Below are 12,284 nucleotides of genomic sequence, written 5' to 3'. Positions count from 1 at the left end.
TAGTTAGACTTTTAAGATTTTGACAGTCTTGTGGTTGAATAGTAATATTACTTTGCCTTAATTTGCATTTTTGCATTTCCATAATTTTTAATAAGGGAGCACTTCTTAATGTGTTTATTGGCCACCTTCTTTGTGACTCACCGAATTCATGCTTTACCTACTTTTCTAAAGGCTAGTTTGTCCTTTTAAAATTCATTTGTTAGAATGGTACATATACTCTGGATAGTAATCCCTTGACTGTTATATGTGTTGCAAATATCCTCTCTTAGGCAATATGTGTTATTCCAATTTGTCTGTAGTGTCTTTTGATGCTGTATTTTGACGTGGTCAAAACTACCAGTTTTTCACTTCATGGTCGATATTTATTTTGGACTCATGCTTAAATTCTTTACCACCCTGAGGTAATAAAAATGTTCTCCCCATCTCCTTCCACTATTTTAAATTTTTGCCTTTCACCTTTAGCTCTTTAACCCATCTCAACTTACGGTTTACAGATAGTATGAGCTAGACGAAATACGCTGTTCAAATAAAACTCAAACCGATTTTTCTCAACCAGACTTATGTGAGATTTTTAAAGCTTTGAGATATTTAGCTGATTTCTCTGATTATGATGTCTAAAGCAAAAAGATCAGCTATTCAGATTCTTAAATTTATGAATAATGTTTTAAAATGAGACCTTGTTAATTCAGTGAAAGAAAACACTTTATAAATTAAAACTGAGACTGTCACTTCTATACTACCCAAAACGTCTAGCGTCTGAAGTCATTTCCCCAGTCCTCTGGAGATTTTGCTTCGAGCACGATCAGCAGTTGTTTTTCTTTTCCTGTGTATCCGCAGACTGACAGTTCTGCAACGGGCTCTATCAACTTAGCTCAGTTTGATTCAGCAGTTTCACTGAATCTCAACTACTGTGGATAAGTACTAGCCTACATCCTGCCCAAAGAGGGACAGAGTTTAATCCCAGTCCTCTTTGAGCCTGCAGCTAGTACAGAAGTAGGACTAGTAAACACAAACCAACAAACCAACAAACAAATAAACCTGTGCTTCTAAGCCTAATGATGCAAGTGGTCACAGAGGCAGGAGGGCATGCTGTGGCTTGCTGTGTGGTCAATGCCACATAATAAGCATCTGCTTCCCAGTCATTCCAGATCTATCTCATCTGAAATATTAAAAATATTAGCAGTAAAACAGCTGAAGATGGTTTGTGGACCCACATATAAATATGTGCATGGAGGTGATAGGCCTGTGTTAAATATACATCGCATGCCCTTGAACACTGAGCATTTAGAAGTTAAGATCTCTATTCCAGTAGCCTGTCTTTAGGCTTGAACTTACCTTAACATGAACATTTTTGTTAAATTGTGTGGGTTTTTTGCAAAATGCTACAAAATATTGTAACTCAAATGAAAAAAAACCAAAGTCCACACAAGTATGCAAGCTCTGATGTGTTTTTCATCCGCGCCGGCCGGGGGTGCCGCACAGCCTGCTGAGTGTCTGATTTAGTCTTCTCAGGGACAGGCATGTGCCAAGCAGCAAAAAAACAAATGTTTGGCTGCAGTTTGTTCTGGAATAAAAAACAGCAGGCTATTCCTTTGCCCCCTGGGGGCACCAATTTGTCAGCCCACAATGAAAATCAAGCTTAAGTATATAGCAGATGCATATTCATAACCATTATCTATTGTCCTTTTAAAACATCTCTGTCATCTGCCAGGTATGTATGCTGTATTTCTGTCCTGACCGAGTGCAGTTTGCAGAACACTTGTAAAATTCATCTTTTCCCCCACTTTTTCCAATGATTTTGGGGATAAGAACTATGGAAAACTTAACCATTTGAAAGACTCTATTTTTTTCCCCTCAGTTTTTTTCCCTTTATTATTGTTTCAAAGGAAAGCCCCATGGTGTGAATACTGGAAGAGAGAAAATGTAATTAAGCGTTCATTGTGGATAGTCTTTTTGTTACCTTTGAAGTGCTTAGATTAACACAGCAATCTCTTGATTTTGCTTCTGTCGTGGAAGCTTTCTTAGAATAGTCCTATTTTGCTGACAAAAATGGGCATTCCAAAGTGTAAATTAAATAACTTGATTTCATAGAATTCATTTAAAAGTGCATCTGCGTTGAACATATCCCAATGTACATTGCTCTGATTACATTTGACTTTTTGTTGCCCTGGATAAAAAATGAGATTGTTTCCAACCACAGCCTGCAAGACAGCTTAGGATAGTGTGATTATAAATGGTAAAAAATAAATGGAAAAACACAAGATTATGGGATGTTGACCAGATTCCCGCTGTGCTTCTATCGTATACTTGAACATAATAAAAAATAGAAATGATTAATCAGGTTAATGGTAGAGAAAGAAATAAGATTAAAGGTGACATTTCAGCTAAAGGGCTATCTTTAAGCTATATAAAAAGGAAAAGAAAATGGTAAAAGTAAACTTTAGAGAAGAAATGAAAATGGAGAGAGGAGTAGGGACAGGGTGTGACTATATGCAGAGTTAGAGAGAATACAAAATAGGATATGAAGCTACAGAGAGAGAATTTCTCAACCAAGAAAACCCATTCTCAAATGGTAAGGCCACCCTCTTGTAAAAATAAACCATAACTTTCAGCAGTCTGAAGCATGCTAACCCAAAAGTGAGTCTCAGGTAGAGAGCATGAGAACCCTGGTATGTTGGACAGAATGGTCATGTCAGGACAAAATTGCAGGAAATAATGATACTGGCACCACACTCTTCAGTAATTTACTGAATTTTGCTGAAATGGTAAATGGGAGAAAAACAAGTTTAGTTGTCCATGGTTAAATGTGTGAAATTTAATCACAGCGAATACCTAGCAGACTCTTAACTCACATGAATCTGGGCCTTCTCAGGAATGTAAGGAGTGAGAGGAGGAGTTAGAGAAAGAGATGAGGGGTCATAAGGATTTACAGTAGCTAAACAGCTCCTACAACACAGGGGGAGGAGCCATATTGAACTTGGACTCGGATGCTTTGACATCCACTAAACTGGAAGGTCAACGTCCACCCGTATGTTGCTATGTCATTCATCCAGTCCTAGGAAGGAGACTTCAGAGGCCTCCAGAGACCCGATAGGTGGCATTTTCCACACTGGATGCATTGTCAACAGTAAAAATATCGTGAGAATGGGCATTATAATCTGAGGAAAATAAAGAATTAGATGCATGGAATACTTTAATACTTATTCCCTGCTTTTTTGCTGAAATTAGTGATTCATCAGGTATCAATATTTATCATAAAATAAGGAAGTGGATGTATTATATCAGTTGTATATTATGCGGTAGAACGAATACTTATGATCCATATTAATATAATGGAATATTACAGACCTGTTAAAAGTGGCAAGTAGCCAATGCATGACAACATATATATGAATCTCCTTTTTCTAAAGCGTTGCACAAACGAAATAGCTCTGTGTTGAAAGTACGTATGTGCTTTAACAAAGCTCAAGAGGAAATGAAGGGGTATATCATCAGCCTTTTTTCTCTGAAGTTATATCTTTAAAAAAATAGTGATATAGTATTCCATCCATGTTGTAAATATAAATATCATATAAATCTAAAATGTGAAAAATAACGCAGAGCTGGTTGGTTGCATAATTTAGAACTGGCAAAGTGTGAAGGTTAGTGTTTCATGCACATGATGAAGCTCTCGTGATTCAGTGTGGCAAGTCCCTGTAAAAATTCTCTATTGAATCAATAACATTTTCATATAAACCTGTGAGTCACACTTAATGGCTATGGAAAACCTTTTGGCACAGCACATGTGGCCCTTCTAGGTAAACATTGACTGAAAATAAGATTCAGACGTCAATGTAATGGGTTCAGATTATTAATGAGCGTTACCTCAGCTTTCTATAAAAACAAGACAAACAAATGAAAAAAACACAGAGAACTGAGGAATAGTTCTTGCTTTCATAATGAGGATTTGTCCCCCACTCCTATGACTTTTTTGAGGAGGAAGTGGCTGACACCCAAGTCAGCCTTTGCCTCCTTCCAGATACCCTTGGCACCAGGTTTGTAGGAAAATAATGTCTCATTACAAGGTAAATTAAACATGATGGCAACCAAGCTGCCACCCTCCCTTCGCTTCTATTTCTTTATCACAGTGGTTGTGCCACCTTCTTAGACTCTGAGAAAAGAACTACAAAGTAATTCTCACCTTCTCACAATCAGCTGCAGACTCACCCTGCTTCTTCTGCTTGCATTCCAAAGTGACAGCCCAAGCCAGCCTTCAGTCATCTCTCACTCTGCGTGCCCAGCTGTCACCTTATCACAGTGCCCTATGCTTTAGGAACATGGCGAAAAAGATCAAGCTCAAAGTCCATGTCCAAATAGAGTTTCGGGAGGAAACTGAAGCTCCACATATATTTTTAAATACAGTTTCTGTTTTTGCCATTGCATTGTCTTGTTAATTACACAGTGAAGCCTAAGCATTCAAAGATATGTGTTGACTGAACTTACGTTTAATGATTGTTTAAAGCAAACTTTAAGTTTTCTCTCACATTACGTTACAGAACCCCTCCTAACAGCTGGTCTGGATTCTGCAAAGGTTAGGCTTTCAGACTGCAGAGCCCCTCCAGCATTGTTCCCAGCAAAGCCAAAGCTTCTCCTTTTCAAGTCTTGCCTGCTCTCTACCATGAAAATAAAACTCTCATCTTCGTGAAAAGGAGAAAGTGCAGCTAGCATCCCACGTCCATTCTCTGTCCTGCTCTGAGAGTAGCTTTTTCTCTTTCCTCCAAGAAGAATGGATAAAATTACTGTTTTTTAAAAAATAAAGTAACAAAACATTATATATTTAATAACTTTGTCAAACTGCACTTTACACTATCTAGTTACTGTTTCAATGAGCCAGTTTAAAATAACTACATTACATGCATTAAAAAATAGGACATTTGAAAGGAAAAACTTAACAGAGAAGAATCCAATGTCATCACTTTGTGATAATTACAACCTCCCTCACACCTCCCAACCTCCCTTCGTGCCATTTGGGCAAACTGCCAGCCCTCTGTCCTGCCTCTCTGGCCTCCCCAGCCTCCTCCCTGGCAGCCAGGTTCACCAGGCCCCCAATAAGCCACATGCTCCCAAGGCCCTGTCTTTGCTCATGCCACCTGGAAAGCCTTTCTCACAATTCTCTTTCTGCCAAAATCATCCTTTTCCCTGGTATCTTGATGTCTTGGTAGCACATGGTTGGGCTCTTTATCAGTGCCTCACAGTTTTAAATAAGTAATGTTCAGGAGATGCACCTGCACCCGTTTGCCCAGATCAGCTCTCAGAAATCTAAATGCTCAGATGGCACAGAACTAAATGTGTGATACCCTGGATTTAGTTTCTGGTTGTCAGTCATCACACTTGTGTGGGCCTCCCTTCCAACCTCTGTTCCAATTTTCCTTCACATTCTTCCTTTCTGAGAGGAAATAAGAATGTTTTCTGGGATGGAGCATGAGCGAGGCAAAGAGTGTTTCAACGGTAGGGTGGGACACCACCCTCAGGGAAAACAGCACTATTTGTACCAACCTGGATGTGTTTTGACATCCAAGACTTGTCTTGTACCCCCTTCTTGTCGGAAATTGGGGCAGTGTATAGCCTTACTGGGGGCCCCCACAGACAAGAGGCAGCCTGAACAGAGTTGGTTAGCTGCCTGAGACATCTAGGAAGAGAGAGGGCCTGAAAGATCCCTCATGAATAAGTCTCCCTTAGCTCCCATCTGGCATGGCAGAACTTCCAAACTTCCCTGAGAGTTGAGAGCCAGTGTGTAGAAACAACACTATTGTAGGAACAATGGCCCAGGCCAGAGACCAGATAGAGAATACAGGGGGTTGAATGGGGGTCCACATCCTAACTCCAGAACCTGGGAATGTCACCTTATTTGGAAAAAGGGTCTTTGCAGATGCAATTAAATTAAGAATCTTGAGATGAGATCATCCTGGATTATCCAGGTGGGCCCTAAATCCGATGATAACTGTCTTTTTGTTGTTGTTGAGGAAGATTCACCCTGAACTAACATCTGTTGCTAATCCTCCTCTTTTTTCTTGCTTGAGAAAGATTAGCCCTGAGTTAATGTCTGTGCCAGTCTTCCTCTATTTTGTGTGAGAGACACCACCACAGCATGGCCAGTGAGTGGAGTAGGTCTGTGCCTGGGATCTGAACCAGAGAACCCAGGCCACTGAAGCCAAGCACACAGAGCTTTAACCACTCAGCCACAGGGCCAGGCCCAACAAGTGTCCTTTTAAAAGATACATGAGGACAAGGCACAGGGAGAAAGAGAAGGCCATGTGAAGACAGAGGCAGAGATTAGACTGATGCAGCCACAAGCCAGGGAACATCTGGAGCCACTAGAAACTGGAAGAAGTAAGCAAGGGTCCTCTCCTGGAGCCTTTGGAGGGAGCATGGTCCTGCTGACACCTAGATTTTGGGCTTCTGGCCTGCAGTACTGTCATAGAATACATTTGTGTTGTTTTAAGCCACCAAGCTTATGCAATTTGTTCCAGCAGCCCTAGGAAACTAACACAGAGGGTGTCATGAGAATCAGAGATCTTAGCAGGAACTTAGGGGGTAACCATATCAGCAGAAAGAAAGCCCAGAGCCCCCAAAGCAAGAGCCATCACTGCCCCTGACAAGGGACAGAGGACAGGCCACATGGCCACAGTGGACCAAACACCAATGACAATCACATCCTTGACCTGAGACCAGCCCTGAAAAGTAAAGGAGCATTTATTCAAAGGACTAAATTGGATTGATGTAGCAAGATTCCATTTTCAGCCATCAACACAAATGGAGGGCTTATGGAAATTAAATTCATTTCTAGAAATATCAAGGAGATCATTGTATCTTGGCATATCTAAGTTCATGTCTGTGTATTTTCATATAGGCTATACCACACACCAGGGTTGTTGGGGAAGATTAAACAAAAAAATGAGAGCTGCAATTTGTTGAGCTATTATTGTCATAGCCTCACTATTCTACAGATGAGACCACTGAAACTCACGGTGGGCTAGTAGTTGCCATGTAGCTCGTGACTGGCAGAGCCCGTTTGCTAACCAAGGTCTCCAACCACAATGCTCTTTTCTGCCAGGCTGCCAGCTTACGTCCCTTAAATCTATTGTGAACTTCATATCAGTAAGCACAATACTGTGGTCCTCACCAGGTGATGTCAGACACATGGATGGAGTACCATCACCTGCTCGTTGAATTTACTCAAATAACATAACCTTACTGTCCTTAAGTAGCCTGCCGTCTGTCTGGTGTTGGGGAAATAATAAAAAATAAGATCTCCTGCCAAACCAGAAAGCCTCTCCACCAAGGTAGGGGAGAAAGAAAAGAGTTTTGTTCTTGAATAAGCACTAAACCAGACTGTGACGGGCTTCACAGGCAACCCACTAACGAGATCACAAAGACAGAAAGGAGTCTCACCTTTTTATCCACGTCCCCACGTTACGTACGTGTTCTCAAGATGAAAACAACAAATCCTCAAGTAAGACTTGACAGCACCACTAGTTAGATATAGTCCCCCCTAAATTCGCCTGGTCATTGGGGTGGCCATCTGTGGGAACTGTTGCCTTTATCCAAAGGAAAAATCAAACTCCTATCTCCATGACAGGCAGATAGCTTTGCAACATGGAGCCGGGTGGCTAAGTTCCACTCCCATCCTGGTCCTCGCAGAGAAGGGGAGACATGGTGCTGCTCCTGGGTTGTAAACCGATGAGTCTTATTTAGCTTTTCAAAAGATTTATATACATCTCAAAGGGACAGAGGAAGAACATACGTAGACAGGTTTTCTAAAGGAAATGCTGTAAGAAAAGGGAGGGGAACAGTTGCTTTCCCTTTTTCCGTCAGGGAAAATTATTATTATTTTTTTTAGATTTGTGTTTGCCCTTTCATCTGAGATAGGAAAACTGGTTAAATTAGGACGCAGAGCAGTGCCTGCTTGATGCCCAGTGAGCGAGAGGAGAGGTGTGAGCCGGTGCGTACTCGCAGCATGGGGCCTTCAGGTGGACATCTCTGAACCTGGGGTGAGGCTGCAGGGAAGACAGACTCTGCTGACACTACTTTTGATGATAACATCAAGGTCAACGTCCAGGTCATGGGGAGGGGGCTAAACTTGGAGTGGACTATGAAATGTCCCGTTTAGAGTAATGTCTGGTTTAGAGTAAGCCTGAATATGTTTGTGCCCAGATGCCCATGGTGTGGCAGGTGTGGTGACATCAGTAAAAATCTACAGTCTAGATCATTCCGTATCTTCTTTAAGTCCTGGTAGGATCCCAAAGGACAAGGCTGGTATAAGGAAGGGTGCTGGCACTTGTCCCAAGCCAAGCATATCCTGTTAAAATGTAATATTTGGAGGCTTTCTTTTCCTTGTTATATCAACATTAAACTTGGAAAAAAGCTAGCCATTAACTTCTCTATAATAATCTCTCCAGTACTTCAAAGTCATGACAAAATTACCTGGACTTTCTTACCTTGCTTAACAATCTAATATTAACAAATGGGAATAATTTGTTAAGAGGAAAATTGAAAGGAAGAATATGAATTAGGAATGAAAAGATTGTCAAATGACTGTGGGACTTTAGAGAATTCAAAGTTGAAAAGGGACTAGAAATTAAAATATTTTTAAAATTCTACTTTTTTGTTGTTCTCGTTCTTTTACTTTATATACCCATTCCAAAAGAAGCATATGCCTTTTTAATTTAAATTTGGGGAATATGGTGAAATACCAAAAGAAAGGGGAAAAATCCATTTTTCACACAGGCAGTCACCATTAACATTTCTAAAGTACCTCCTTCTAGAATTTTCTCTATTATTCCTTTTTGTACATAATTACACTTCAACCATCTATACTCTTATTTAATATTGTAATGTAAGCATTTTTTCAATACTATTAAAATTCATGAGTGCATTAGTTGTCTATTGCTATTAACAAATTGTGAACAATTTAAGAGCTTACAACAATAAACATTTATCATCTTACATAGTTTCTGTGGGTCAGGAATCTGGGACAGGCTTAGCTGGGTGTTTCTAGTTCAGAATGTCTCAGGGGTTTGCAGTGAAGATGCTGGCTGGGCTGCAGTCACCTGAAGGCTTTCCTGGGGCTGGAGGATCCATTTCTAAGATAGGTCACCCACATGGTCGTCATCACCCAGGCCTCTCCATAAGGCCCCTTGCGTGTCCTCAAGACATGGCAGCTGGCTTCCACCAGAATGGGTGATACAAGAGAAGGCAAAGTGAAAGCCACAATGTGTTTTATCAACTAGCCTCATAAGTCACACACGATCATTTCTGTAACCTATCAGTTACACAGACCAGCCATATTCAACGTGGGAGGGAACTCACAGGAGTGTGAACACCGGGAGGTGAGAGGAACACTGGGGGCCATCCTGGAGACCCCCTACAGCAATGGGAATTTTTAATGGCTGCATGAATTTTCTAACAGAGATCTCTATAACTGTATTAACTATTTATGTTAGGTTAGCTATTATTTCCAGTATTTCATTATTACAAATAACCTTCCGTCAAGCACCTTTGGAGATTAAGCTTTTCATCCATACCTCAGATTATTTTCTTTGGTTATAGTCTCAGAAGTGGGATTGTTGAGTTATAAAAATACTTTCTTAATTTCCATTTTAAATCAGCTTCATACAGCAAATTAAAATTTATAATGTTTATTTCAGTTAACATATGTATTTCCTTTAATGTATTTGTGATAAATACCTTAAAATGCCTGTATAATGATTTACAATTACATGTTTATTTTTCATTTAATGCATTCTATGTACAGTATATTTTAGATATATATTATATATTATGAATGTAATATTTTGATACTTATGGCATATGGGTTTTTTCATTGTTATTTAACCATTTTATAGATCCTCCTGAGTTTGTTTGTTGCTGTTATTTTGGACAACTTAGAACTTGATGAAGATCTAAAGAAACTTAAACAAGTAAGTGATGTATGGGGGGGTTTAAATCTGCATTTAAAAAAATAAGGGTAAAATAAATACTTACAGGTAATATTAAAGCAGTTCAAGCTTTGAGATAAAAAAACTAGATTTCAATAAATTAAGGCAGTCTAAGTTGGCAAAATAATTTTCTTTTAAGTTTAACTTTTATCCAGTATCAACAAAGGAAATTTTTTATTGCTCTATAAATATCCTAGGAATATTTTATATTATTTTGAGTGAAAGTAAGATGGACATGGTACCAGTAAATTGAATTTGGGGACTGTTCCCCTCCCACCATTAAATGAAGATTGTTCGGGAATGAAGTGCCTCAGGACCAGATTTCCATTTTGCATAATTAATACTCTTGATTATTTTACTCATCACAAAAATATTAAGCATCTACTTGCCTGACCTCTAGACACTAAAAGAGAATTTAGTTGGGGTGCCTAAAGTGAGTATAAGAAATGGAATAGAGGGGCCAGCCTGGTGACATAGTGGTTAAGTTTGTGCACTCTGCTTTGGCAGCCCGGGGTTCCTGGGTTCAGATCCCAGGCACAGACCTACACACCGCTCATCAAGCCTTGCTGTGGCAGCATCTCACATACAAAAAGTGGAGGAAGATTGGCATGGATGTTAGCTCAGGGACAATCTTCCTCAAGCCAAAAGAGGAAGATTGGCAATAGATGTTAGCTCAGGGTCAATCATCCTCACCAAAAAAAGAAAAGAAATGCAATAGAATAAATGATCAACTGTTTGCCCAGTTATGTATGAAAACAGATTCGGTTTTATGGCATTGATAATCATACCCCCAAACACGTAAATGTAATGTGTGAAGATGATGTTATTGATGGCGGAAAGAGTACAGGTATGAGCAGCCATTCTCACAGTTTCTGGTACGTAAAGCATACTCGGCTTGAATATTTGGCTGTGCCAAAGAGTATAAACCCTTTGGGAAGGAGAGTTGGTGAGAGGGGGACCCTGGATAAGATATTCTTGGATCACCACCCCATGACACTGCAGGAATAGTCGGGATATTAACAAAGAGAACCGAGGCTCTAAAATAAATCTTCTCTGGAATTTTAGGGAGGCCTTACACATTCAGAATTTTCAAATTGGATCTGAATTGTCTATTTTTAACAAAGCCAAGACATAATCTATTTGAATATTTTTTGTTGTCCTCAACATATCTGAAGGTCACTCTAAGCATTTCATCTTATTGCTCTTATCTCCACAGCCTATGCTTTTAACCAAAGGTAGTCAATAAAGAAAAAATCCATATTTGATGTAAAGATGCCTGCTGTGAGCATATCAGAAAGGATTTTAGTTCTTTGCTGTCCTGCAGCTACACATGCAAAATGGCTGTCTGGGTATGGTGGAGAGGATTTCTTCCAGATCTTTGCAATGTGTGGCAACAGTGACAGGTTCTTCAGATGAGAGTTGGGAAGCTTTTTATGCGCTTGATGCAAATACTTTATGTGGCTTCTAGTTGTAGAAGAAATATGTAATCAGTGAAGTCAGAACTGAAACTGACCAACCATATAATTAGATATAACGAATAAAAATCTGCTGCTGTAGAACTAAGGTGGTTATATTGATCTAGCATGTAAATGTGGATTCTCCTGTCTACCACGTTTACCATTCACAGATTTTGAATGTCCCCTGATAGAGTACATTAAAATGTGTATTCTGTAGATAAAAGGAAGAGTACTTTATTTTTTTAACTGGTGCTATGGCCACATTCAGTATGGTTTTAAATATCCACTGGCCGATTAAAATGCCATATAATTCCAGCTCACATTTGTAAAATAGTTTTTCTTCTAGAAAGCAGTAAAATAAATCTGTATGTGGCAATTTTTTTCAGGTTTATGAATTCAAGCCTACTAGTATTTTTGCAGTGCTGATAAAATATATAATATATACCTTTTATCTGACCGCAAGTGAAAAACAAACAATAAAAAGTCAGGACTTTAATTGGCCTGTGACTTTTTTCCTGGCCTATAAAGTTTGTATAAACACATGGTGCTTTGCTTTGCGTATCTATCATTTGTTATAAAATGGTTTTTGTTTAATCACTTGCTAGATATTAGTGATGCTTGTGTTCCTGGAAACTCTGTACATCAGAGCCGATTATTCAGGTGTGCTAGCTTACAATTTGGAGTATTTTCTTTGAATATTTAGAGATAATTGAGCATTGAAAATCCTAATCATAAATAAAAGAGAATCCATTTTCATTAGTACTTTTCACATTGTTCTTTAGTCAGGATTGAAGTGAAACTACACATCTGTTAAATTCATCTATTAATTTTATACTTGAAGCTCATTAAG

The 12,284-nt window shown here is 39.2% G+C and overlaps 1 protein-coding gene across 3 annotated transcripts in view; it reads left to right on the top strand.

The window, feature by feature from the left end:
• The window catches only part of NALCN (sodium leak channel, non-selective), a 303,647-nt gene that overhangs the window by 183,091 nt on the left and 108,272 nt on the right, over window positions 1-12,284 (top strand). For all 3 annotated transcript variants that reach the window (XM_070240456.1, XM_023621795.2, XM_023621798.2), the window contains one exon: window positions 9,885-9,959. In XM_070240456.1, the coding sequence (XP_070096557.1) occupies window positions 9,885-9,959 (75 nt within the window). The remainder of the gene's footprint in view (window positions 1-9,884; window positions 9,960-12,284) is intronic.

Source organism: Equus caballus, chromosome 17 (genome assembly GCF_041296265.1).
Source record: "Equus caballus isolate H_3958 breed thoroughbred chromosome 17, TB-T2T, whole genome shotgun sequence".
NCBI classification, from domain to species: Eukaryota; Metazoa; Chordata; class Mammalia; order Perissodactyla; family Equidae; genus Equus; species Equus caballus.
The sequence above is the reverse complement of the archived record's forward strand: the minus strand, read 5'-3'. Positions and strand labels throughout refer to the sequence as shown.